General features: G+C 60.8%; 3 protein-coding genes across 8 annotated transcripts in view; 1 reads left to right on the top strand and 2 right to left on the bottom strand.

The window, feature by feature from the left end:
- Positions 1-1,469, bottom strand: part of PCBP3 (poly(rC) binding protein 3) — a 67,878-nt gene extending 66,409 nt beyond the window's left edge. Inside the window, exon 1 of the mRNA XM_056348430.1 lies at positions 1,452-1,469. The gene's annotated coding sequence lies outside the window, so the exon portion shown is untranslated. The remainder of the gene's footprint in view (positions 1-1,451) is intronic.
- Positions 546-6,548, top strand: SLC19A1 (solute carrier family 19 member 1). 6 transcript variants are annotated; one of them, XM_056348400.1, is made up of 7 exons: positions 549-781; positions 1,335-1,493; positions 3,248-3,558; positions 4,322-5,069; positions 5,347-5,539; positions 5,623-5,764; positions 5,864-6,548. In XM_056348400.1, the coding sequence occupies exons 3-7, from the start codon at positions 3,382-3,384 to the stop codon at positions 6,044-6,046; spliced, it is 1,443 nt and encodes a 480-aa protein (XP_056204375.1). In that variant the 5' UTR covers positions 549-781; positions 1,335-1,493; positions 3,248-3,381; the 3' UTR covers positions 6,047-6,548. The 6 variants fall into 6 exon arrangements, with proteins under 6 accessions (XP_056204377.1, XP_056204375.1, XP_056204372.1 ...); XM_056348402.1 differs by lacking the exon at positions 1,335-1,493 and having other exon boundaries at positions 546-781; positions 5,347-5,525; positions 5,864-6,000; XM_056348397.1 differs by lacking the exon at positions 1,335-1,493.
- COL18A1 (collagen type XVIII alpha 1 chain) lies at positions 6,349-26,019 on the bottom strand. The gene is given in 43 exon segments (XM_056348438.1): positions 6,349-7,717; positions 7,808-7,923; positions 8,129-8,326; positions 8,414-8,686; positions 8,880-8,915; positions 9,098-9,226; positions 9,306-9,379; positions 9,480-9,624; positions 9,720-9,842; positions 9,950-9,993; positions 10,083-10,145; positions 10,296-10,338; positions 10,546-10,617; positions 10,825-10,899; positions 11,174-11,227; positions 11,350-11,385; positions 11,490-11,564; positions 11,716-11,778; positions 11,971-11,997; positions 12,107-12,136; positions 12,310-12,399; positions 12,477-12,512; positions 12,917-12,928; positions 12,930-12,980; positions 13,125-13,169; positions 13,298-13,324; positions 13,440-13,511; positions 13,602-13,742; positions 14,685-14,729; positions 14,896-14,958; positions 15,104-15,253; positions 15,332-15,385; positions 15,549-15,635; positions 15,743-15,805; positions 15,896-15,922; positions 16,005-16,175; positions 16,277-16,303; positions 16,391-16,494; positions 16,612-16,750; positions 16,933-16,992; positions 17,084-17,164; positions 20,087-20,631; positions 25,105-26,019. Coding segments are annotated over 43 exon segments (4,761 nt in total). The 5' UTR covers positions 25,886-26,019; the 3' UTR covers positions 6,349-7,503.
- Between the last annotated feature and the right edge of the window lie 30 nt (positions 26,020-26,049).

Consider the following 26,049-nt stretch of genomic DNA (forward strand, 5'->3'; position numbering starts at 1 on the left):
CGAGGGTCTCCACCTCTGCTTAGTTTCCCTCTATGGATGCTCTTGCCTCAGGGACCGATGCAGGGCCGTGGTCCAGCCTCTGTTGTCCTGATGACCGGGTCTCACCCCAAAAGCACATCTCGGGAGGGGGGGGGGGGGGCTGTGCCGGGGGGAGAGGGGATGCGGCAATGTTGCTCTAAGCCCAGCAGGCACGGCCGGGACCCTCTGGGACGTGGCACAGCCCAGACTGTAACAGATGAAGGGGGGGCAGAAATAAATCTAAGCGGCTATGGGCAGCGGGGCGTTAAATCACCGGGGGGGGAGCCGGGGCGGCGGGCAGCGTCTCCCCAGGGATGCTGCCGCGCCCGCCCGGCGGGATGCAGGGCCCCGCAGCCCAGAGGCCACGGCGGATGGGCGGGGAGCTGCGGCGGCTGGAGGGAGCCGGGTGCCCCGTCCCCGCGGCGGGGTGCGCAGGTGGCGCTGCGGGGGGGTTCCCCCACCTCGCGGGCTGCCGGAGCCGCTTTGCCGGGGAGTGGCCGGGCTGCTCCTCCTCCTCTTCCTTTCCCTTCCCCTCCCCTTCCTCCTATCCGCTGCAATGTGGGCCTTGTGGTCCACCCCCCGCCGCCCCGCACATGGATCCCGACTGCATTCCCTGAGGGCCCCCGCACCCTCCTCCTCCTCGTCCTCCTCGCCTTCGCTGCGGATCCTGCTCCGGCGCGGCGGGGCCGCGGGGATCCCGGGACCCCCCCACACCGCGGCCGAGCAGGTGCGGGCCGCCGCCCCCATGCCCGCCGCCCCCCAGGTACGGCCTGGCCTGCGGGGGGGTGCGGGGTGCTGGGCTGCCCCCGGTGCTGGGGTGCCCGGGGAACCGGGGATGCGGGGTGCCCCCAAGGTGCGCAGGGTGCCCTGCCTCAAGGTTAGCGGGTGCCGCGCCCCGCCCCCCCCCCAACACCCTCCACCACGTGCACCCAAGCCCGCCACGTGAAGCAGCCACCCATCCCTTCGGTGCTGGGGTGGGGGGCAGAGAGGTGCCCACACGGTGGGCGAAGGAGTATTTTGAGGAGCTTCCCACCCTTATCTGGGGAAGGTGCCCCAGGGGCTCGTGCAACCCCGTACCCTGCCTGCTCGGTGGAACCCCAAAAATGCGTTGTGCATCCGCAGCATCACTTCTGTGCCATCCGCTGCCGGGAGAGCGTTCCCCCCGCTGTCCCATCTGGGCTGCGATGGCTATGGGTCCCCGCGGAGCCGTGCCTGAGCTTGGCCACCCACATCGCCCACGGCCCTGGGTTGACAGCCAGGTAGCATGACAGTAATCCCTTGTCAAGGTCATGCCATGATAGCCCAGCGATAACCAGGTTCACACGGTGATAACCGCTTGAGCTCTGCTCCCTCTCCTCTGCCTGGCTTGCACCAGGGCAGAGGGACAACAGCACCGAGTTGGAAGCATCCCCCTGGGACTTGCACCCACTCACCTCGAGCGGCAGCAGCTCCATGGATGGTCTGCAGAGGTGCAGGTGGGTCTGGCCAGATGGGTTCAGGGCTGGCATCCCTGCATGGGGGGGGTACACATGCCAGGAGTTAGGAGACAGCGCTCCCCGGAACGGTGGCACGGGGGCAGCTGCACAGAACTGCATCCTGGCTGTAGCGCACATGGTTTCCTTTGAGCTGGGGGTAAAGCACGTGTATCCATTCTGGGTAAATGTGAAAGGAAGTGGGGAGCATCTGCTTCCAAAACAGGTTTAGAGCAGGGGGTGGAAAACAGCCCACTGGGGTCCCAGCACGTGTGGCAGGGGAGCTGCCCCGCAGCGAGGTGACGATCGCTCACATCCGCAGCCCAGTTCGGGGACGAGCGAGTGATGGGGCATAGTCCAGGCACTTGTGGCTGGCAGGGGCCCCAGGCAGGCACGGCATGGCACAGCACTGGGGTGGGCATTCGGGGGGGGGTTTAGCCCCCTCTCCTTGCCCCTTGCCCTTCACAGCACAGCGGGGAGGCTGCAGTGCTCCACCTGGCACCCAAGCCAGCTCTGGGCGATAGCTGGCTGGCGGTAAGCGAGCACTGAATCCCTGCCCCGTGCCCCAGGGATCTGTTAAAGAGGTAGGGGTATTTATTTAAGAGGTAGGGGTATTTATTTAAGAGGTAGGGGTATTTATTTAAGAGGTAGGGGCAGTTTGCCTACCTGTGAGCTTGCTGGGGCAAATAGGCACCCCGCTTCCCCCTGCTGCTTTTGGTGCTGATCATGACTGGTTCTTCCCTGCCAGCACTGGTACCGGCTAGTTCCCCCAGTAGCCACGTGCATTTTCTGGGGGGGCTTTTCAGAGGTGAGGCCCCCAGTCTTGTCGTGCAGGATGGCAGAGGAAGGGCATGGACTGGGACCATGGACTTATTTTTAATGACTGTGATTAGTTGTTCTGCAATTAGCAGGGTAATCGGGTTTCTAGACCTTGCTCCCATGGCGTGGATTGGCACACGTGGATTTTTATGACTCAAAAAGCACCATTTATGGCTCAAAACCCGCCACTTTTTGAGGAAGTAGGGAGCAGTGGGAGGACACCCAGGCCAGGCTTCTCCCTTCCCTGCCTTCATCTCGTGACTGCTAATCGGCCCTACTTTGTGCTGCCAGCTTTGCTGCAGCCAAACCTCAGGATTTGAATATTTAATCCCCCTCCAGACCATGAACCTCATGGCATTTTGCATTTTCCCCAGGCCAGGCGATACCACCCGAGCATTGTGACCTGCCGGGGGACTGCTGAGGGCCAGGGGATTGCCAAGGGGCAGCTGCTTTTCTGTGGCTTGGCTAACGTCCCGCCGACTGCCCAGCTAGTGTAATAACAGCACGGGCGGCTCTGCGCCCGGTGTGCACATTAGCTCGCTTTTACAACCGGCGCAGTGCCTGTGGCTGCTGCCGTCTCCCTCCGGAGCATCCTCGGCACAGGGCATCTGCATCCCTCTGTCTCCAGGTCTGCAGCAGAGTGACTCGGCTCAGGGAAGTGTTGCTTTGGGGAGGGGGTAAAACCCCACTGACTCTTAAAAGGGAGAAAGAGGAGGTGATGGAAGCCAAGCATGCCCTGCTTCAGAGCTTGGTGCATCCAGGTTCTTTTATACCAGATTTACAAATGCTGCCCGAAATGCCCCCCCCCGGCTTTTGCACAGTGAGACACGCAGTTGCTTTTCTTCTTGCAAGAACATGTCCTGCGGAGAAGGTAGTGGTATTTATTTGCCTTGTGATTCTGGAGGAATTTGAGCCCATGCCAAATGCTTTCTCCCCAGAAACTGCAGCGGCGTGGCTTTCGATGCGTCGGAGAGCGCCTGCGGCCAAAGAGGGGCTGCCTGGCCTGGCAAAGCCCATCTAGCTGACCGTCCCCAGGATAACACTGCTGTCCTGCTGCAGAGCCGGCGGAACCATGCCCAAGAAGGATGATGATGCCAAAAAGCCAGCATCAGAGACGCTGCCGGACCAGCGCTGGAAGCTACAAGTCTTCTACCTCTGCTTCTATGGCTTTATGACACAGATCCGGCCCGGGGAGAGCTTCATCACCCCATATCTCCTGGGGGCTGACAAGAACTTCACACAGCCAGAGGTGAGTCGCAGGCAGCGTGTCCTCCCCGACATCCCCCTTTGCGGCCACAGTCACCACCCTGGGGCTGGCCGGAGCATCCTCCTGTGGTCCTGGGGCATGGAGGGGTGCAGGTGTGCCACGTCCTGGGCAAGGTGGCACGCGGTGAGGCGTGGCGATGCTTTTTGGGAGGGAGAAGGTGGTGCAGTATGGGTCCAGGTGGCAGCATGTCCCCGTCTCACTGGGCTGTGAGGTTGCCCTGTCCCCAAAGTCCCAGGCTGAACTTTCCCTGGCGTAAGACCGTGTGGCCAGGGTGGCAGCCAATTCTGGGGGGTGATGCCTGAACCCTGCCCACCTGGGCAGCCAGTGGGATGGCGGAGGGTGGCTGGGTGGGGGGGGTGGCTGGGAGGAGCCCCATCCCATCCCACCAGCGAGACCCTCCCATGCTGGCGCGGTGCAGAGTGGGGGGCGCGGGGCTGGGCACCACCAGGCTGCTGGCAGCGATGGGGTTAGATGAGGAAGGGCCATGTGTTGTTGTGCCCTGACCAAGGGATGCTGGCCCCAGTCCAGCAAGCTCTGCATCTGTGGGAACGCTGCGTTCTCGGCACAGGAAGGGGGCAAGGGTCAGCCAGGCCCCCGGCCGAGCACGCCGCAGGACACATTCTTCCCCAAGGAAGCGCCACGATGGTAGTCAGCAGCTGACGCCCACCCGAACCGCGTTCCTCTGGGCTGGGGGCACCCCCCAGGGATGTGTCCCGTGCTTAGCCCCTCCTTGCACGCACGGCAGGTGACCAACGTGATCACACCGGTGCTGACCTACTCCTACATGGCCGTACTGGTACCCATTTTCCTGCTGACGGACTACCTGCGCTACAAGCCGGTGCTGGTGCTGCAGAGCCTAAGCCATATCTCCATTTGGCTGCTGCTTGTGTTGGGCACCTCTGTCCTGGCCATGCAGCTGATGGAGTTCTTCTACAGCATCACCATGGCTGCCCGCATCGCCTACTCCTCCTACATCTTCTCCCTTGTCACTCCATCCCGCTACCAGCGTATGGCCAGCTACTCTCGCTCTGCTGTCCTCCTGGGTGTCTTCACCAGCTCAGTGCTGGGCCAGCTCTGTGTCACCTTGGGCGGCGTCTCCTTCCTCACCCTCAACTACATCTCGTTGGGCTTCGTCAGCTTTGGCCTCATCCTCACCCTCTTCCTCGAGCGGCCCCGGCGCAGTCTTTTCTTCAACCGGCCCGAGGGGGCTGCTGACGAGGCTGCACCCGCTGAGCTGGACGAGATGGCTGGGGGGGGTGGTGGTGGGGGGACGCGGGGCTGGCGGGAGGTGGTACTGTGCCGTATGCTGCGGGAGGTGGGAGTGTTGGCCAGGCAACCCCAGCTCCGGCTCTGGTCCTTGTGGTGGGTCTTCAACTCAGCTGGTTACTACCTGATGCTGTACTATGTGCAGATCCTCTGGAACGAGATCTACCCTGCCACAGACAAACGCCAGGTGTACAATGGAGGGGTGGATGCTGCCTCCACGCTGCTGGGTATGCTTGCCTGGGCTGGGGACACCAGATATGTGGGAGGACACCCCAGTTTGACTGCTTCCCCTGGGAGTGGCTGGGGACACCGGGGATGCAGGGGGACACTCCCATCCTGCTGCATTCCTGCAACTGGCGGTCCTTATGGCATTTTGGGGGGTGCAGGGAGTGGCAGTAGTGATGAGATGAGCATCATTAGATGAGATGAGCATCACTAGGCTGGGGAACACAAGGTGGTCCCAAGCTGACGAGGTGCTCACACCATCCTTCATCTCCTCCCCAGGGGCTGGTGCTTCTTTTGCTGCTGGCTATGTGAAGATCCACTGGGCGCTGTGGTCAGAGCTGGTGATCGGCGTGGTGACAGCTTTCCAGGCGGGGCTGCTCCTGCTGATGAACACTACTAGCAACATCTGGCTGTGCTACACTGCCTACGTTCTCTTCCGTGGCTCCTACCAGTTCCTGGTACCCATTGCCATGTGCGTGGTACCCCTAGGGAGCTGCTCCCACCCTGGCAGCCAGGCTGGTACCAGGGGTTCACTGATGCCCTTCTGTTTCCCAGTTTCCAGATCGCTACTTCCCTCTCGAAAGAGCTCTGTGCACTGGTCTTCGGGGTCAACACCTTCTTCGCCACCGTGCTGAAGACCATCATCACCATCATCGTGGCTGACAGGAGGGGCTTGGGCTTGTCTGTGCATCCCCAGGTAAGGACTGGGGGACATCTAGGATGGAGGTGGTCCCCTAATGGTGTGGGATAAAGGTGGGGCTGCAAGTGTCATTCTCTCCCCCTTCCTCTCCTGCAGTTTTACGTGTATTTTGGTTATTTCACACTACTGGCGGTCACCTACCTGCTGTCAGCTGTCAGCGTGGGCATCCGGCACAGCCGCCACAAGCAGCCAGCGGAGCAGGCCTTGGCCAAGGAGTTGTGCCAGCTCCCTGCTGAGGTGCCAGCACCGGAGAAGAGCCTGGAGGCAGGCGCCGTGTGAGCCTGAGTGCTGGCACTGTGACCCCCGGGGCTGGGTCGCAGCTCCATAAATGAGCATCACTGTCAATGTGTACTTGGTCTCCTGTCCCACCGTCTGTCCTCTGCGCCGGTCCGTTGAGGACATAACCCCTTGGGATCAGTTTTCTGATCCGTGGGGGCAGGGCTGTGCCCCCCCCCCCCCCCCCAACCTGCAGACACTGCCAGAGCAGAGGCAGGATGTCCGCGGCTGCCACCACCAGGTACGATGCTGGGGTCCAGGGGGTCTCCCGGCTACCAGCTCCCCATCATTGTGCAGAGTCAGGCTACAAGAGGATAACATTTCTTTATTCAGTGCCTTTAGAAAATGGTTTATAGAACACAACTGTCAAAAAAAAAATAAAGATCCACAGGCTTTAAATTGCATTAATTACACAAAATACAGTAGACTGTAAGAAATGGAGACTGTGTGACTCGCACAGCTTTTATGGTAATAATTTCCATACAATAACAAAAAGCTAGTTACAGATTTGTCTTTTTTTTCTTTCTTTCTTTCTTGTTTTTTAGCACCTTGGTTTTGCCCACACCGATTCAAACCAGCTTTGCTGTGCCTTGGCCCTTGGGGCGCAGCAAAGGTGGCATGGGGAGGGGGGGTGATGGCAGTGCCCTCGGTACCACATGTGCTCAACACGCACATGCACGTAAACACATGCCAAGGGCGTGCTTGGCCCCACATCGGAGCCACCCCATCGCCCCGCTCCCGGCGCTGGCCTGCGTGTGTCTGTACCCGGGGTGTGGGGGCACGGCTGGGAGTCCCGAGGGTGTGCAGAGGGGATGGGGGCGACCAGACCCCCTCCCCTGGGCTCGTGAGCTTGCTGGCTGTGAGGTGAACGTGAGGATGATGATGGGGGACTGGGTGGAATGGTCCTTACCTGGGGAGGACGGAGACCATCTGGGGGAGCCCCAGCACTGCCACGGGATGGTCCCTTGCTTGGGTGGGATGCCGGAGTTTTGGCTGGAGAAGACCCCCTGGCCCCAGCAGCAGGGATTTGGGTCTGACCCCAAGCTCCTGGCGAGGACATTGCAGGGCTGCGGAGTGGTCAGAGGAACACCCCCAGGCTCTCCAGGAGGGCACACCGCATGGCAGCACCAAAATCTCCCTGCTGAGCATCCTCCTGCCCAGCCACCCCAAAAAGAGCATCTGAGCTGAAGTGGTTAAATATTAGGCGTTAGAAGTGGAGCGAGAGGAGGGGGAGGAAGGCAGCCAGCCCACAGCTGCCCTGCTGCAGGTGGGACACTAGCCCCTGCCAACCCAGGGCAGGGGCGATGGCAGTACTCTTTGGCTTCAGGTCTGCGGGAGAAGAAAACCCTGTGGGGCGAGGGTGGGTGCATGGAGGGGGCTGAGGACCACAGAAGTGCTGGGGTGCAGGCTGGCCCTCCCCTCCCCAGGGAGATGCGGGGTACCCAGGGGATGGGAAGGTGTCACTTTTTGGCAGCAGTCATGAAGCTGTTCTCAATGCAGAGGACGACAAAGGTGTGCTGGCAGCTGCTGGCCACTTGCTCCAGCAGCTTGCCAGAGCCCAGCGAGGAAGCCTGGCCGGTGGCGGTATGCTCCTCTGTCCGCCACGTCTCGCAGTAGCTCTCAGGCAAGCGCCGGCCCTTGGCATCTGAGCCGTGCCAGACACTCTTCTGTGGCCTGGAAAGGAGAAAGGTGGGGGGCGGCTGTTGGCCCCCACGCTCTAGACCCCATCTCCCCTCTTTCCCCATCATTCAATCCTGCACTCACCATCCCGCATCCCGCAGCACATCCCGGCCATCGAAGGAGAGGATGCGGGCTCCGGCTCGCAGTGGGGCCCCACTACCCGTGAAAAGGGCTTCCCAGTTACTGAAGAGCACTTCGTCCTGGTGGAGGGGGTGGAGAAAGGAGGGGGGGGGGGGGGGAAGGGGGAGTGTCAACCCTGCCTGCACCCCGAGAGCATCGCCCCAGCAGCCTCCAGGCAGGCGATGCTTCATGGTCACTGCCATGCAGAGAGATGGAAGTTTTGGGATGCCCTGCATCCCTTGGAGCTCACAGGGTGCTGGGAAGGGGATGGGGACACACAAATACCCGGAGGTTGACGATGGGCACGGCGGCACGGTCGGCCCTGCGCACGATGCTGTAGAGGTCCTGCAGGCGGGAGGAGAGGAAGGCGCGGAAGGTGCCGGCCAGCCCGACCTGCCGGGCTTGCTGGAAGCACTGGAAATCAGCACCTCGAATGCCACGCATGCCACCGCTCAGCGGGGCGTTCAGGGCCACCAGGTGAAGCTGCAAAGAAGGGACAACAGGGCTTGAGGGACATACATGGCTTTGGCCACTGTCACCACCTCCTGTCAGTTGGCACTTGGCACTCACAGCGGGCTGGAAGTCCTGGTGCACGTGGGCAGCCACGGGGGCTGGATCCGGCCGGCGGTGGATGTAGTAGCTGTTGAGAAGCTCGTGCTGGTGATGGAGCAGAGGCTGCTCTGGCAGGCGGTGCTGGTTGGCCACCACCTCATCCCCACGCCAGGGTCGGGCAGTGGGTGGTAGGCCATGGTTGCGGAGGGGATGCAGGGGTCCACGGGGCTGGAGGGGGGACTGGGCACCAGCATAGTGGACACTGGGTGGCTTGTCATACACCTCGTTGTCCTGGGGACGGAAGGGGAGACAGGCTGAGGGTTGGCGCTGCCCAGGGTGGGGATGGGGATGAGGATGGAGATGGGGATGGGGATTGAGGTGGCTGGGGATGGATGGAGATGGGGATGGGATGAGGATGGAGACAGGGGTGGATAGAGATGGGGATGGGATGAGGAAAGATGAGCATGGGGGACAGGGGACTCACCAGAGCTGAACTGGGGATCAGGTTGTGTTCCTCCAGCTGCAAGAGCACAGCACATCAGATCCCTGCTGCCCCCCTCTCCTCTTCCTTGCGCATGGGTGGGGGACCCCCAAGCATCGCCAAAAGACACCACCGAAACCCCAGGGCGATGTCATCTGCACTCCCACAGAGCCAGACAGTGCAACCCAAGGCGGGGTGCCTCTCCAGCCCCCACCACTCACCAGCACCCGTCGGAAGCCCCCGCGCAGGCGGACGTAGAGCTCTTGCCGGTCGGTCAGGAAGACAAGGCTGCCCTCAGGCAGCTCGTTTGCGCTGCTCAGCATCGCCTGGTAGGTTGGCAGGGCACGCAGCTGCAGGCACAACCCAGCGGGCGGCTCAGGGCTCGGCCAGCCAGCCCATGGGCAACCCTCTGCCAGAGCCCCGACTCACCCCCAAGGACACCGTGCTAGTGCCTGGCGGTCCCGGGGGTCCTGGTGGTCCAGGGGGTCCAGGGATGCTGATAGCTGGGAGCAGGGAAGAAGGGTGGAATAGAGAGGGCTGCAGCACAGGGAGGGATGCAGGGGGTGCAGGGAGGGATGTGAGGGTGGCAGGGCAGGTACTCACCTTGTCTGTGGGGACCTGGGAAGGAGGGTGGCCCAGGTGGCCCAGGCGGGCCAGGAGGGCCCTGCCGTCCCTCGTATCCGATACCAGGGGGGCCCTGAGGTCCAGGAGGCCCTGGTGGCCCAACGATACTGTCCCCCTTGGGACCCTAGGCAGTGCAAAAGAGCATCCCTGGAGCAAAGCACCCGGGGATGCTGCCCCCACCCCTGCCCCTCTTCGCACGCTGTGCCATGGGGTACTCACCGGCAGCCCAGGGTAGCCCTGGGGCCCTGGAGGCCCTGGCAGCCCAGAGACGCTGGGACCATAGAGTGGGGTGCTGCCTGGCTCTCCCTTCTCACCCTTGGGACCTGCATCTCCCTTGTCACCCTGCGGGATGACACAGCCTTTGGGTGAGCGACTGGGGCGCACCCTGGTACCCCAAATTGTGCTGAGTGCCAGCCCTGCGAGCCACCACCAGCAGGCAAAGGGCTTACCCGCAGGTTGGCACCGAAGTGACTTGGGTCGTAGGGGAAGTGGCCTGCGGAGAGGGAGAGGAGGGAAGAGGAGAGCCGGGATGGGCAAGAGCCACCCCCTGCGCACCTCTGCCTGCAGGGACCTGTCACCTACCTGGGGGTCCCGGGGCTCCTGGATCGCCTTTCTCTCCCTTTTGTCCTGGAAGCTGGTGGAAACCTGTGGGGTGCAGTGGAGATGCCATTTCAGCATTGCAGCATCCTAGCCCCAGCTCTAACAGAAGGGGTCTGCCCTCCTCCCCTCCACCTCCCCTCCCTCCTGCCTTGCCGGGGTCCCCAGACTGCTCAGAGGGGGCTGGGACTCCCTTACCAGGGAAGGCTGGCAGCATGGGATGGCCAGAGTCGCTGAAGGCCTGCAGGGATGCAAAGGAAGCAGCTGCAGAGACAGCAGCATTCTCGGGGGGACACCCCTCAATGTGATGCTGATGACAGCCTCATGTACCAGCCCTGGCTGGGATGCCACCAGAGCATCCTCCATCCCTTCCAACCAGGCAGGGGGCACTGGGGGGACAGTCACCAGTCCTCAGCACCCCTATCATGGTGACCATGTTGTTACTCACATTGCTGCTGTCATAGACTATGCTGCCAGGTGGCCCAGGGGGGCCAGGAGGTCCTGGGGGTCCTGGGGGACCCTGCAGGGGGAAAGAAGATGTGTCAGGGTTCTGCAAAGTGGACAGTCCCTGTGGAGGGGACACTGGAGGCATGCCCTGCCCCAGAGGAGCAACCAGTGAGGCACGTGCCCTTTGCCAAAGGGATTTGGGTCCACAGGGAGATCCTCAGTGCGTCTCCCCAGCTCTGCTGGGCCAGTGGTCAGGGGAGGGGGCTGCACCAGTGCTCACCCGCAAGCCCAGCATGCTACTGACATCCGCAGGGTCACCTTTCTCACCCTTCAGCCCATTCATGCCAGGACGTCCCTGTGGATGAGTAGCACAGGTAAGCCTCCTCCCTATCCCCTTGACAATCCTAGGGTGACGTCCCTGGTGTCACCTCTGATGCCCTTGCATCACCTCTGACACCCAGGCATTGCCTCCGACACCCTGGCATCACCCCGTCCCTTGGGGATATGACAAGGTTTGGGGTTCAGCAAGTGCAAGACGTGCAAACAGGGTAGAGGGATGTGGTGGACGAGGTGGAGGGGGACAGGCGGAGGGTGGCTGAGGGGACAAACAAACCAGGAGTAGGTCTTACGGGTCTGCCTGGAAAGCCGATCTCTCCTTTCATCCCTGCTCGTCCCTGGGGACCCTGCAGGGGAGAGAAGATGAGGATGAGGGTACTCAAGAGTGGGGGCAACCCCTTGCCCCACTGTCCTGGATCAGCCCCGTCGCTCCCCAAGGGATATGAGGAGGATGGTGATGGTGACTTACCGAAGGTCCCATCGGTCCCCGTAGCCCTGGCTCCCCCTTCAGACAGTGGAAAAGGAAAGGGCATCACCACCGGGACCATGTGGCACCCATTGCATAGGGATGTGCCCCCCCCCCCCCCCCCATTCCTGCAGCACACCCACCTTTTCTCCTTTCACCTTCGCAGTGACCACGGTCCCATCGGGGCTGATGATGACGCCAGGCTCCCCCTTCTCCCCCTGCAAGAGAGACAGAGGCATGAGAGGAGATGAAGGGACCAGGCTCCCTCCCGTGGCAGGGCTGGCATCACCACTGGAACCCAGTGGTCACGCAGAATGGGGGACCAGGAGTGCAACCACCCCACGGGCAGAGGTGACCCAGAGCAATTACCTTCAACCCTGGGGGGCCCTGGGGACCAGATGACCCTTGGTCTCCTTTTGGTCCCACTGGTCCCTGCAAAGAGGAGCACAGAGCCCACGTCAGCCCTGACCCACTAAAAGCAGACCCCAAACCCCACCCTCCAGCACCCCCCCAGCACCGCTGTGACAAAGTGCGGCAGGACCGACAAGCAGAGGTTTCACCAAACCATGCCCGGAGCTTTCACCGGGGCCACCCCTGTGGTCCCCAGCCCTGCCAACAACTCACCGGGAAGCCAGCGTGACCTGGTCGGCCCTGCAGAGAGAAGCAGATGCTTGTAAGAGCAAACCCCTCCTTTCCAAGAACCTGGGTGCCCTCCAGGCACTGCTGGAGAGGTGGGTATGGCTGGCAGGAGGGCACCTACCTCTGGACCAGGCAAAACTGCCAAAGACTTCTGGAAAAAGAGGCAAAATGGGGTTATTTTACCCTGAGCTTTGCTCTGAAGAGGTCAGAGCTCCTGGAGAGACCTCCCTCGGTCCCCCCCCACAATGGGTGCTGGGCAGACCACTTCCCCCCTGCCAATTTTAGCTTCCCCCGGCTGTGGTGACGCCAGGTGTCATCACTTACGTCTTCACTTGAGAGAGTGATGACCTGTCCAGGAGGACCAGGCGGACCGGGGGGGCCAGGTAGTCCCACACCATCTTGGCCTCGCTCACCCTGGAAGACACAAGCCATCAGCCCCTGGGCCACCCCCAGCCGGTCCCCATCCTTGTCCCCAGCCTGGTGGCACCTACCTTCTCGCCAGGGCTGCCTCTGTCACCCTTGGGGCCCTGGAAGGAGGAGCAGGTAGGGGTGAACTTTCTGCTTGGCACCACATACAGCCGGACCCTGGCTCACAGGTAGGGAACCCCTCCTGCCCACGGCTCAGCAAAATCTTTCAGGCCACCCCCCTCTGCCTGCAAGGTCCAGGCAGTGGGCCACGTTGGGACGCTTTTGGGTGGAGGTGGTGGCAAACAGGGTGGTGAGCTGATGGCGATGGGGTCCTAAGCAGCATGGACACTCCTGACACGCAGTGAGCCTGGTCCCAGAGCAGGGGAACAGCCAAGAGCACTGGTGGTGGGGGGCGCAAATTTCAGCTGCTGGGCATGGAGCTGCTGCCAGTGGCCCTGAAATGACCATGGGTGCCCTGCCTGGAGCGAGGGGGCTTTCGGAAAGGAGGAGCTGATGGTCCTACCTGTGGTCCGGGGGAAGCCCTCCAGGCCAGGGCGGCCATCCACGCCAGGCACACCAGCATCTCCCTGCAACGAGGTATGGGAAAGGGCAAGATGCAGCACAGAGCATCCTCCCGACAGCCCCAGGTCGGGGAGCACAGGGGTCCTGCCCAGTGCCCTGCAAACCCAGGTGCTCACACACAGCCTGTCCCAACCTCCCAGTGCTCCTACCTTCAGTCCCGGCAAGCCGGGCTGCCCAGGGCTGCCGACCTCACCCTGCAAGGAAAGACATGTCAGAGCAGGAGCATCCCCACAAGCTGCTGTGGGCATCCTGCCTGAATAGAGCCAGGCTCCTGCAGCTGGCTCCGGCAAGGGGCAAGGAAGGTGTTTGAAGGGTTCCTCACCTTCACCCCCGGCAGTCCCGGTACCCCCTGCAAGCAACAAGAAGGGGGCCATGAGCATTGGGTGGTGGCAGGGGACACAATGGCAGGGGATGCCCTGGGGAGCCCAGGATGGAGGAGAAGGAAGGGGAAAGAGTGGAGCTACCTGTGGTCCTTCAGGTCCTGGTGGTCCAGGGGAGCCGGAGGTGAATGGCAGCCCTGAGCCCTCCATGTCGCCCTAGGTGGAAGGAGGAGGAGGGGCTGAGCCATGTCTGCTCCCCCCTGCTCCAGTTCATCCCACCCCCCCATCACAAGGGTGATCACTTACAAATCCAGCCTCGTAGCCTGGCCCTGGTGGTCCTGGGGGACCGGGGGGCCCTGGCTGCCCTCGGGGTCCGATGGGCCCAGGAAGACCAGCTAAGCCCATTTCTCCTGGGGCTCCTGCTGGTCCCGCTTCTCCTTTGCTGCCCTGCAAAGGGGACAAGAGACAAGGTGACAACGATCCCTGACCAGAGCCTGCAAGCTGGGGGCAGCGCATCCCCTCTTGCATCCCCAAACTGTCCCTTGGGACAGGGCACAGATGCTCCCCTGTCCCCAGGGCAGAGGGGCTTTGCGGGAAGGGACATTGTCCGTCTCAGGCATCAGGCATCCTTCAACCTGGCTGTCCTCGGATGGCCCCGGCTCCCCATGCAATGTGCACAGTGGCCACCAGAGGCTCATCTAAAATCATAAATATGATTTTTTTTGCACATGTTGCTGGCTCCGATGCTGCAGCAGAGCTCAGTGCCGTGGGGGATGCTGGCAGGCACCTCGCTGTATGCTAGGGGTGCTGTGGCTCCTGGAGTGGCAGGATCAGTGCCTATGCCCGCTGCTGCCCCGTCTTGGTGCTGGCATCATCAAGAAACCTTAATTCTTGAGGCTTTTGCCCCCAGCTCAGGCTGCGGTGGATGGGTCATCCCAAGGGGCATCCTAGCCCCCAAGGGAGGGAAGCATCCCACCAAGCCTCTACCTCCACTCTTGGGGATTCGGGGCAGGAAGAAGCTGGAGCGGGCAGGCAGGTGAGTGATGCGTAGATGGGATGTTTTCCAGTGGGGTGTGGGCACCCAAACTCCCCCAAGAAAACCCTCTTTAGTGCCTCGAAACACCCTGCTCGTCTTTCCTGCCCACTTTCTGAGGCGGCAGCACCCAGAGCAAAGCCAAACGAGGGTGGTGGGAGCCAGGTGAGCATCCTGGGGATGGTCGGCAGCTCCATGCACCCTTAAGCTGCGGCATTGCTCTGCTCTGGGAGGAACTCAAATACTAGCACACCCCCTCCCAGCTCGGGTGCAAGGTGGCCCCCCATGTAGCATCCCTGCCTCCCATCTGCAACGCATGTGGGACCCTCCTAAGAAACCTGCCCTATGCACAGTACCTTGGGTCCTGGTACACCGGGGAGGCCGAGGTCACCTATGTCACCCTGGGGAGGAGGAGGAAGAGGGTATGAAGAAGCTGTCCCGCTCTAGGCAGGAGCAGGTAGGTGCTCCCCAGCCTGGGGATGGAGGGACCTGGGACCTCCTGGAGGTGTGCCAGGAGTGTCAGACAGCGGAGCCATGACATCCTCCCGAGGGACAGGAGACACTCACCTGCTCTCCTTTGGGTCCCGGCTGCCCAGCTGCCCCATCTCTTCCAGGAGGACCTTGAGGACCCTGCAAGATGCCCAAGAGCTGACACCAGGGGAAATGCTACGGGGTGGGTGGGCACTCAGCCCCCCACCACCACAGGGGGCAGTTACAGCCCCACCACTACAGAGTGGCTCTGGGATGGGTCCTCTTGGCCACCCCATACACCTACCGCTGGCCCTGGGGGTCCAGGGATCCCATCCCTGCCTGGCAGCCCTGGTGGTCCTGGCAGATCCGTGCGGTTCATTCCAAACCGCCCCGGCTCCCCGGGCAAACCAGGCACACCAGGTGGCCCTGGGGGACCAGGTGGCCCTCGCGGACCCTAGAAGGAAGACGGGGACAGTGGCTGAGTGTGTCCCCCTGCTCCCTGCCGGCAGGACAAACATTCACCCACACTCACCCGCAGGCTCTCCAGGTCACTGCCGAAGCCAGAGCCCTCCATGTCGATGAAGGTCTGGGGGAGAAGCACAAAGATGATGTCAGGCATAGATGGCCAGGGTCAGGGTACCTGATGTTGTGGTGATGCTGCCCAGGGGCTGGTGGCAGCATCCCACTCCTCTATGGCTTGATGGACCGCCCCCCCATCCTCAAATCCCTGCATCCCAGGGGGCACCCACCAGCTTGTCGTGCTTGGAGGAGGGTCCTGGTGGTCCCGGGGGGCCAGGTGGTCCAGGGGGTCCCCTTGGTCCCACACCTGGGTCACCCTGGCACAGAGGAGAGAGCATGGCTTGTTACTGCAGCCAAACCAATGGCAAGAAGAAGGGGGGACAGCAGTGTGTGCTGCCCCCCCCCTACTGGCACTGGCACTCACCTTCTCCCCCTTCAGACCAGGCTCCCCTGGTGTCCCAGGGAACCCCTGGGGCCCCATATCGCCCTGCAAAGGAGAGTGGTGGCGGGTCAGTGGGTGGCAAGGCAAAGGGGTGGCTGGCACCCATCACCCTGCCATTCCCCCCACCCCACTTACAGGTTTGCCGTCCTCACCAGGATCACCCTAGGGATGGAGAGGGGAGAGGTCAGTGCACAGGCAGGCAAGGGTCAGGGGAGAGGGGATACCCAAGGGGTGGGGGACTCACGGGCTCGCCGTCCCTGCCGGGGGCTCCATCCTTCCCTGGTGGCCCTGGGGGACCGGTGACCTGCTCCACCACTGAGCCATCAGCGTGCCGTGAGAGGGTCCCAGGGGGGCCGGGGTCACCCGGTTCCCCTTTCTGGCCCTTGGAGCCAGGGTAGCCAAATCCAGCGCTGCCCTGGGGAGACAAGGAGATGGAAACAGGGATGGGTAGCACATCCCCAGGGGTGACAGTTCAGCCAGGCATGGCTTTGCCCCAGCTCCCCCAGCGATGCTCACCTTAACGCCCAGTTCTCCTTTCTCCCCCTGGGGGACAGAAACAAAGAGGAGTGGAGTGAAACACAGACATGTCACTGACATCCTTGAGCCCCTGGGGTCTACTCTCTCACCCACCTTTTCACCCTTGACACTGCCTGTCCCCACGATGCCGCTGGTCCCCGAGTCCCCTTTCAGGCCACGCTCACCCTTCTCCCCCTTTTCGCCTTTGGGGCCGGTGCCTGTGGGAAGGGAAAAGGGACCCAGTTGTGCTTGGGGACGGCCACTCCACCATGTCCTTGCTGGTGTGTCCGGGGGCTGGCCAGCATGGTGGGGGAGGGGAAACCTGCTGGCATCACCTCCCGTGGAGACCCGCAGTGTCTCCTCCACTCTTGTCCTCTCAGCTTGCTGTGGGGAGCCTCCGCTGCTCCTCGGCCTGTTGCCCGCCGCCACGGGGGGAGAGTTCACGGGGATGGCATCCACCAGCCCTGGGACACCCTGTGCCAACAACAAGGGGACACCGCGGTTCTGTTCACTTCCCAGTGCCCTCCCAAAAGGGACAGGCGCCAGGACCCCATGGGGCGTCCCGGGACCTTGACCATGGAGGGCACTCAGCCTTCCTCATCCCTAAAATCTTGGGGTCCTGCCACCGAGTGCAGCACCCATGGGCACCAACTCACCGCAACTTTCCCTGAGGGCTGGTGTCCGCCTTCTGCCCCGCTGCCAAAATCACCAGAGACCTGCGTTTGCCCGGGGAGACGGGGTGAGGGGTGAGCCATGAGCACGGGGCAGCAGCCCTGAGCCTGCCCCAGCCGGGCTGCCAGCGCTCACCTCGGTGTCATCCTCCTCCTCCTCGCACTGGCGTTCGGCTGCCCGCGGGTCTCCTTGCAGCTTCAAATCAGCAATCACCCCCTGGAAGGAAAACACGCCGAGGGCTGCCACGGATGGCCAGGTGCCATGGATGGATGCGTGCCACAGATGGACGCATGCCACGGATGGACGTGCGTGTGTGTCGCAAGCCACCCTGCGGCATGATGTGACCTGCCATGCCACTCAGCCACCACGTCCTCGAGGGCCCTGTGTACATCAGGCTCTTTTGCCTGGTGCAGAGCACGCTCTCCACCTGAGCATCCATCCATAACCCACCACTGAGAGGTTTCAAAGTCGCAGCCCTGGTGCCCAGCACCACCAGCATGGCTTGACAAGCCATGGGAAGAAGCCACATGCCAGCTCTGGCACCCAGCAAGCTGAGCGGAGGTAGCAGCCAGGATCTATGCAGCCAGACAGCAATGCTTTTAAAGGAACTTTTTTGGCTGTACTCCTTGTTTCCCCTCTCCGGAGGGCTCCCCGGCCACAGACAACCTCTCTGTCCCAAGCAAGGACAGCTGGCAGGTCCCAGTCCACCGCAGCCCCAGTTTTGTATTTCTTAGGCTAATCTGCACTTCCTTACCATTTATTTGGGTTTTGCAAGCACTGTGTGCATCCAAGCTGCTTGTTTACACAAGAAATGGCCAAAAATTCCTTCCTAAGGATGCTGCATCCAGACAAAGCCCCACAGCTAAGCTACCTGTACTACCTGGGAGGGCAGCATCCCTGCCTCATCTGGGGAGGGTGTGTGGGTACCAGCAGCTCCTATGGTGATCAGGGTCACCCAGTGCATCTCAGAGCCTGTCCCAGGTCCTCACTGCTGGGATGGGACACAGGGATGCTGCCAGGATGGGAAACTGCTGGGATGGGATGCTGCCCATCCCTCTGATCCTGGTGGGGAGGTAATGGAGACCACGCTGGGAAGCGAGCTCAGAGAGGGCAGATACCTCCCACTTGGTGTCTCTTCTCTGGGCAAGACACCTAAAAAAATATTTGGGCTCCGTCAAAAGCACAGCACACCACGTCCGGGAAAGAGAGCTGTGCTCAGGAAACATGATGGGTTTAAGAAAACAAGAATCAGGGGCAGCTGCAGTTCAGCCAGGCTGGCTGTGACATTATAATATGAATATATTATAAATACATTATATTATAGATATATGAGATACATATATTACAAATATATGCATTTTGTATTTTTATATATTTATTATATATATATAAATCCCTCCCACAAGCAAATGCCCCCCAGGTGGGTTGTGACCTCCTCCAGCTGCTCACCCTTGTGACAGCTGACTCTAATCCATCCCTCTCTTCCCCACCGAGCACCAGCAGCAAGCCCAAGCTTTGATAAATGCAACGCTCCAGCCTGGTCTTCCCCATCCTGGGGTCTGGTGGAGGCACCAGCAATAATCTGATTCCAGCCCTGAACCGAGGCATCCCCATGAGGGATGCTTTTAAGGGGCCTTTGCAGCCCATTTGCCCCAGTAAAGGGGCCAGCAGCACCATAGGTCGTATCATGCATCCACTTGCAAACAAAGCCTCCTGCCAGACCCCAGGTGAGACCCCATTTACAGTAACCCCCTTGATATCTGCTGCCCCAGGGGCTTCTGCGTTACCTGCAGGCTCTGCCCCTCCAGGTTTCATGTGGTTGACACAAAGGCAACTCGAGAAGAAGCACCAATGCCAGCTGAGAGCCCACCAGCTGCCTGCAAGCAGCTCATCTTGTGGCTTGACCGAGAGCCAGGTTTTAATCAGCTTGATGCCCCGTTAGTTCCAGATAATGCAAGTCAGGGCTGGTCAGCGATGGCAATACCACGAGGCAGTCAGATGCCAAGGAGACGTCCCAGCCTGCGCTCCCCACTCCCTTCTCAGCCGGCCAAGGCAGTCAGACTCCTTCCCTCGATGGCTGGCTATTCCCCATGGGAAAACCGGGGGTGGGCGGTGGGATCGAGTGTTTGGCAAGCTTGGGAACATCACCTGTTCGAAAGGCAGCAGTGCTTCGCTCTGCTCTGGGCTGTTGCTTTGCCTTCCAAATGGTGTCAAACCCTCTCCAGCTGGGCCTCCACAGCCACGACCTGGCCCTCCCAGCATGTTCAAGAGCAAAAAGTTGCTCTTGAAATCTCAGTGGACCAACGCAACTCCCAGTGCAAACCAGTCTCTAGCCCATCAATCATTAAGCCCTTGCTGGGGGAGCTTTCCCTGCCTGAAGCCATTTAACTGGGACCCGCGGCAGCTGCTCATTAGTCAAGATGACGTTTAAGCTCTGAACCGTGCTTTGCAAAGCTCCCCAGGAAAAGCATCGCTCCACTCAGCAGAGCCTCTGTTGCTGGGCAAACCATGCTCAACACAGGGAGAACCGGCAGTGCAATCCTGAACTTTTCTCTCCTCAAGCACCGTGGGGGATTTCCACGTCAGACAGGCATTTTCCCCACACTTTCCATAAACCTTATCTAGAACATAAGTCATGCTCAAATCATGGGCTGAGCTATCACCTTCTCTCCTTGCTCTCCAAAGTCTTCCTGCTGATACCACCCAATGTCAGCCAACAAAGATATACTCCAGCCCAAGCATTTTTTCCAGCTAAGAGAGACATTTCTCCAGCCAAACCAGTTCCTCCACCAAAGGAGTTGGGTATTTTTAGCAGTGGGGAGATTCAAAGAGGCTCTGTCCGTTTGCTGGAAAAGGTACGGGCAATGGTGGCTGCTGTAGCACAGCCTCATCTCCTCCTTGCCAGCCTACCTTGGGAGCTTTGCTTTGGTGAGACCCAAGACAATAGCTGGTGGCATCTGAAGCCACCCTTCCCCCCCCAGATCAAGTGTCTCCTTTCCCAGGGACACACACGGAGCATGGCTGCTGGTTTGTCTTCTGGATAAAAAGGTTGGTTCAACAGGCACAAACTGGTGTCACGTCCCCCCAGCCTCACCCAGGCTTCTTGGAGACGTTCTTTGGGGTGCCCCGAGGCCTTACCTGGTATTTATCTGGGTCGGCCCCTCCAGCCTGAGCAACAAATAGCCCTGAGCCATCTTCCAGCTCCATCTCATCCGGGGAGCGCTCGAAGCGGACCCGCTCATGCTCTTCACAGTCCAGGTAGAGGATGACTTCATCCTCCTCCACACTGATGGCAAAGCGCGTCCACTGGTTGAGTAAGGTGGGCACGGTGAAGGTGGCTGCTGCATATGAGCTTGGAGAGCCCGGCTCTGTGTAGTAGAAGATGATTTGCTGCTTGCCCGCCTGCAGCTCCGAGAGCTTGACACCCACATAGATGATGCTCTGCGAGGAGTCCGTGACAGCAAAGAGCACGCCAGCCCGGGGGGTGGTGGGCTGGATGTGGAACAGGAGGGAAAAGTCCCGGTAGAAAGGGCTCGGCAGGTGGTACCGGGCCACCTGGCCTGTGTTGGCGTTGGGGCCAAAGACATAGCCGGGGTTGTTGTCGGGGCCATAAATTTTGAGGATCTCCTCTGGTGGGGGGTCTCCAATCAGCTCCAGGAGGCTGACGTCAGCGCTGAGGTCCTCTGCAAGAGGAAGGGAAAGGGGATGGTCACAACCAGCTCAGCAAGGATGGTGACTCTCAGCAAGATGCCTTGAGGGGATGCCACTGTCCAGCCTCCCCCCTGCTCACCCTCCCCAAGGCCCAGGACTTTCCTTCAGGCAACTCCTTGAGCCACTCCCACTGCACTGTTCAGCTGTGACTCCCAAAACACCACCCATTCCCTGCTGCTGGCTCCAACTGCAGCTGGGACACCCCTGAGGTGCAATAAAACCAAAGGGATCTTGCCTGTGGTAGCAACATGCCCATGCAGGCAGTGGGGAATGCTGCTGGAGCACCTCATGCTGAACAACCACAGAGTCATGAGGAAATGTCTTGCATCTGTACCCACTCTGGGTCATGGTGACCCCTCATGTCATCCAGGGACAAGCTCACAGTGTCACCCCGGTTGGGAATAAATCAGAGCCATCCCCTTGCAACACCCTGGGAAGAAGGCTCCAGCCGGCGCGCCCTGTCAGCTTCCCAGATGATCTCAATTTGGAGCTCGCCTGCTTTCCCGACTCCTTTTTCTCAAGGCGCTTGGGGAAGTTCTGCTTGGGACGGTCTCTCCTACCCGATGCAGCTGAACATCTGGCCGAGACGAGCCGGCCCTCTGTACGCCAGCTCCCGTTGTTTTGGCAGCAGGCACATCCTCATCGCCCACACACCGGGCGCTGGATTCCTCCTCTCCTATGTCAACTGCTCGGGCTGGTGCCAACTCGATGGGAGCACGCAGGGTGCTTTTTAACTCTGTGTTTTCCGGGAGTGAGCAAACCCAGCCACCTCAGCTTTGAAATGGCTAAGGGCTCCACACTGGGCATGCAAGCTTAGTGCCGATTTTGGCCCCATCCTGAGTCAGGAGCAGGACCTGACTCAGGAGCAGGAGCTGAGACAATTCAGTGTCCCCAGCTCCATCCCTGAGGTTTCATGTGAGCAACAGTGGGTATCAGAGGTGTGCTGAGCCCAGGAGCACCAGTCAGGAACCTCCACCCTGCTCTGGAGCTAGGCATTGTCCTCCAGAGCTCTTAAAAAAGAACTAAAAAAGCATAAGAAGAAAAAAAAAAAAAAAAAAAAAAAAGAAGAAATCGGCCCAGCCTCTCCCAGTCTGGAAGGAAAACACATCTCTTGGGATAGTGGGAGGAGATGAAAACCTGGATGCCTCTTCCAAAGCCTGGGGGTACCTGCACACGCAGAACATCCTGAGCCTCTCCCCACTGCTGAGCCCCCAGTGCCAGCACCAGCCCCGTGACAGGGACCCAGGCAGCTGGGACATCAGAAATGCCACTGATTAGAGGCAGAGGCAAGTTTCTCTCCGCCAGACCCCAGACCCACTGATCTTCTCCTGAGCCAGCTGGTCTGAAACTACCCTGTGCCCACCCTGCTCCCCCAGGCCCTCCCAAGCTTGGCACGCCAAAACTGAGCATCCAGATGGAAGGAAACCTCCCTCCCGGTCTTGCACCAGCGCTGCTGACCCCCTCATCTGCCCTGCACCGGACTGGGCTTGCCCATGGTGCAACCCCAGCCTGCTCAGAGGAAAAGGGCTCAGCGCAGTCCCCCTGCCTCGCTGTCCGTGGGGTCCTCTGGATCCTGGAGTCCAGCATCCTTTTGCACCCAGATGCTGGCAGCCCTACACCAAAAATTATAGGGTGAGCAAGCAGGGCTCCCCAGACCCGCAGTGAGCTCCAGACTGGCACCCACCCTTGAGGCACCCCATTCTCAGACACCCCACAAGCTTGCTCCCACTGCCCAGCCCCAGCTGTGCCATCCCCAGTCGTGCCAGTCACTCTGCAGCAGGCAGCTGTGGTCAAGCCGACTGCAAATACCAGGATGCAGGGATGGAGCTTATCTTGGGTTGGAGGAAGCCGAATTCACAGCAGCTTTAAGGGAAGAGGAAACCAGAGCTTCCTCCCGGGGGTCTGCAGGGGTATAAGAGCCAGTGCTGCAATTTCTGCAGCCAGACAAGCCATTGTCTGCCCCCAGAGCTTGGGATGACGGGGGGACAGGCTGAAAGAGGCTTTTGTTAGCAATGCAATTTTCAACCACGCTCCCCTTGGCATTTCAGCTGGCTCTGGGATCCTCCCTCCTCTCCAAACATGCCACTCGCCCCCAAGCCCAGGGTGAGAGCTGGGTGCTGGTGCTTCCCAAAGCAAATGGGGACACACTTATCCCTGGCACAACACACAAAGCAGAGGCCAGGGCTGTGAGGTCTGTGAGGTCTGGTGTGGCTTGGGGAGCAGGGGGGTAAGGGGAGACCCCTTCCAATAGCTGCTCCCCTGCAAAAGCCAAGTACACCTTCTGAACCCCAAACCTTTCAGGCCATGCCTGCTTTCTCCATAGGGCACCCAGAGCCCAAGTATCACAGCCTCTCCCCTCCCTGCAGCAAACTGGCAGCACCCACCGGGGAGCATGGGGAGCCAGACACGGCTGATGCTGCAGTGGTTTCAGGATGGGTGCTGGCATGACACAGCTGCACGGGTGTCTCTGGACACAGTGACCCAGCCATTTGCTCCTGTTGCTGTTGGAAAGGCGCCAGGGTTGCTCCAAGCCACCTTCTCCCTCTGCCATGACCTTCCTGGCTGGCCTGAGCCAGGGCTGCCAGCATGGCCCCGTGCATCCCATCCCAGCTGGGATTCAGGGGACCGCCAGCACGCAGGAGCATCTTGAGTCACTGCATGGGGTGCACCACAGTCTCCACGTCCCCCACCCATTCCCAGTGCTGCCCATCCGGGACCATATGCCTCCCCCATGATGCCGCTGCACTCCCCTGGGGTCAGCCGGCAAACAGAGCCACTCTGACGCTGAGGGGACCACATGCGTGACCCCTGCCTGCCGCCCCCCCGCTAAATTGCCCCTGTGACGGCGGCAGGCGTCTCGCTGCTCCTGGTCGGCAGCCCCAGGTCATCACCCGGGGGTGCAGGGGGCCAGCGCAGGAACACAGCCTCATTCAGAGGGCTTGGCGGGGGGAGCAGCGAGCTCCCACTCCTGCTTTCATCCCAAACTGTCTTCTTGCTCTTGCACCCCGACGTGCATTTCTCTGAATGCCAGTCCCCGCCTCACTCCCTTCCTTTCGCCACCCTGCCAAAGAGGCACGTCTCGGTCCCTGGCTGACACACAGAAGGGTCACAACCACCTAATGACGAAGCTAGAGGTGAAGTAACCTCTCCTGCCTGCCAGGCAGGGGGGGATCAAACATTAGCTGTTGGGTAAATCATTAACCTCAAAGCAAAGGGCCGCTCTGGGAGAGGGGAACATGTGGGCACAGCCATGGGTCACCTTGAAGCCTCCTCATTGCCATGGCCCCTGATACTGCTGCTGTTGGGTGGCTGTGGGGTCCTGGTCCTTCCCCTGTCCCTGAGGGGAGCTGCCAGCTTTGCAAGCACCCTGCTCCCAGGGTGGACACCACAAAGCCCTTTGCTGTGCACTGCAGCACCTGCAGACTGGCCCTGAACGCCAGCATGATGCGTTTGGGGAGCATCTCTTGTCCTGGCCCACCGTGACGCTGGCTTTGAACCTGGCCACTGCGTTTCATCGAGGATGAAACAGCCCGAGCATGGGGTGGCGACGCTCAGCCTTGCTGAGGGAGCCAAAAGCACCTGACGATCCCTGTTTGAAGAAGCCGAGGCTGGATGGAAAGCGTTTTTGGACTCACCACCATCCCATGAGGACAAGGCAGAAGCATCCCTTAGCACCTAAAAAGCTGGGGGAGTTTGGGGAGGGGAGACACACACACAGACACACGGACATCACCCAGCAACATTACCTGCAGAAGCATTAATAAAGACACAAGAATACCCTTCGTCCTCCTCGGGGAGAGCATCACAAGGCAGAGGCAGGCGCCCACCAGCCAAGTGCATCCAACACAGGTCTCTGACAGCCTCGCAGAAGCCCTGGCACGGCGGGGGGGTTACAGGGACCGAGGCGCTACACCCAGGGAGCAGGAGCAAGCAGAGAAACCACTCCACGTAGCGATGGCACCGCGATTCAAGCAGCCCCTCCCACTCATGCAAAGCCACCTGAATTTCCGCCTCGCTGCTGTGGCGGAGGTAATTTGGTAATCTGAAACGGTTGGTGCCCAGCACGCTGCAGAAGGGCAGGCGGGTTGGGATGGGCAGGCAACGGCCGGCTGGCGGTATCAGTCCGGGTAAGGAGGATGCAAGCCCCGTGCCACTACTACCATAGAGTCGCATAGCGGCGGTTAGTAAATCAAACTCGAGAGGACCGGAGTTATTGGCAAGAGGACGATCCACACCGTTAGCCATCCTCCTGTTAGGCAAAGGAGGGCTCCAGCTCCCGTTCACACTGGCCAGGGCCAGCCCCCAGTGGCCAGGGCCATGCTGCATGTTCGGTGGGGTGGGCGATGCTCCATGGCGCTGTTGGAGTGGTTGTGCCGTGGGGTCCCGGGGCAGCACTGCCTGCTCACGGGCACTGTCACCTGGTGGGAAAGGAAAAGGGGCACTACCTGGCCGGGGACCTGCTGGTCTCTGCAAGGACACTCGTGTCCCCATCGCTGGGGGGGTCTCTGTCCCCAGGAGCTGTAGGTCTTTGGTGGTCCCCGTCTCCAGGAGCTGTGTGTCCTCAGTGGTCCCCATCCCCAGGAGCTGCGGATCCTCAGTGGTTCCTAGGAGCTGTGGGTCCTTGGTGGACCCTGTTCCCAGGAGCTGCGGGTCCTCGGTGGACCCTGTTCCCAGGAGCTGCAGGTCCTCAGTGGTCCCTGTTCCCAGGAGCTGCGGGTCCTTGGTGGACCCTGTCCTCAGGAGCTGCGGATCCTTGGTGGCCCCTGTCCCCAGGAGCTGCAGATCCTTGGTGGTCCCTGTCCCCAGGAGCTGTGGGTCCTCGGTGTAGCTGCTGGCTACATCCTGGCCAGGGGTAGGTGACGTGCTGCGGGGAGGAGCGATGCTTGGTTGTGCTGTGCTCTCCACCAGCCCCGTGGCATTCCCGTCCCACTGCTGGGTGTTTTCAGCTGTGGTCCCCTGGCTCACAGGTGCTGCTGTGCGGGGATCGGGCTCCTGGAGCTGTGGGGTGGTGATGTCCATCACCTGGCCACCCCACGTCCCTGGGGACGCGCTGGGGGTGACAACTGCTGCAGAGGTGAGTGGCTCCAGTGTGGCAGTTCCCTCGGCAGGTGCCACTGGGTTTCCCGTGGTCTTCGTGCTGCCCCAAATCCAGTCCAGGAGCTGCGTTTCGGAGGAGGAGAAGCAGCAAGCCAGGAAGAGCAGAAACCCCAAGCGAGGTGGGGCCATTAGGAAGGCAAAACAAGGCCCGTTACTGCAGAGAGTGAAACGGAGAGGCAAGAGGAAGGAAAGGAGGGAAGAGGCAGGAATTTTGCCCTGGTCAGGCTCCCAGAGCACTCACATCACTCTCTCCTCCCCAGCTCCAGCACACAACACTTCAAACCAGAGCGGAA

Source organism: Falco biarmicus, chromosome 8, assembly GCF_023638135.1.
Source record: "Falco biarmicus isolate bFalBia1 chromosome 8, bFalBia1.pri, whole genome shotgun sequence".
In the NCBI taxonomy this organism is placed as follows: Eukaryota; Metazoa; Chordata; class Aves; order Falconiformes; family Falconidae; genus Falco; species Falco biarmicus.

Bases quoted from the DNA above. Each gene is read 5' to 3' on its own strand.
- SLC19A1 (XM_056348400.1), top strand. From the start codon at position 3,382: ATGCCCAAGAAGGATGATGATGCCAAAAAGCCAGCATCAGAGACGCTG. The intron at 3,559-4,321 runs GTGAGTCGCAGG...CACGCACGGCAG, and splicing joins AGAACTTCACACAGCCAGAG to GTGACCAACGTGATCACACC. The intron at 5,765-5,863 runs GTAAGGACTGGG...CCTCTCCTGCAG, and splicing joins GCTTGTCTGTGCATCCCCAG to TTTTACGTGTATTTTGGTTA.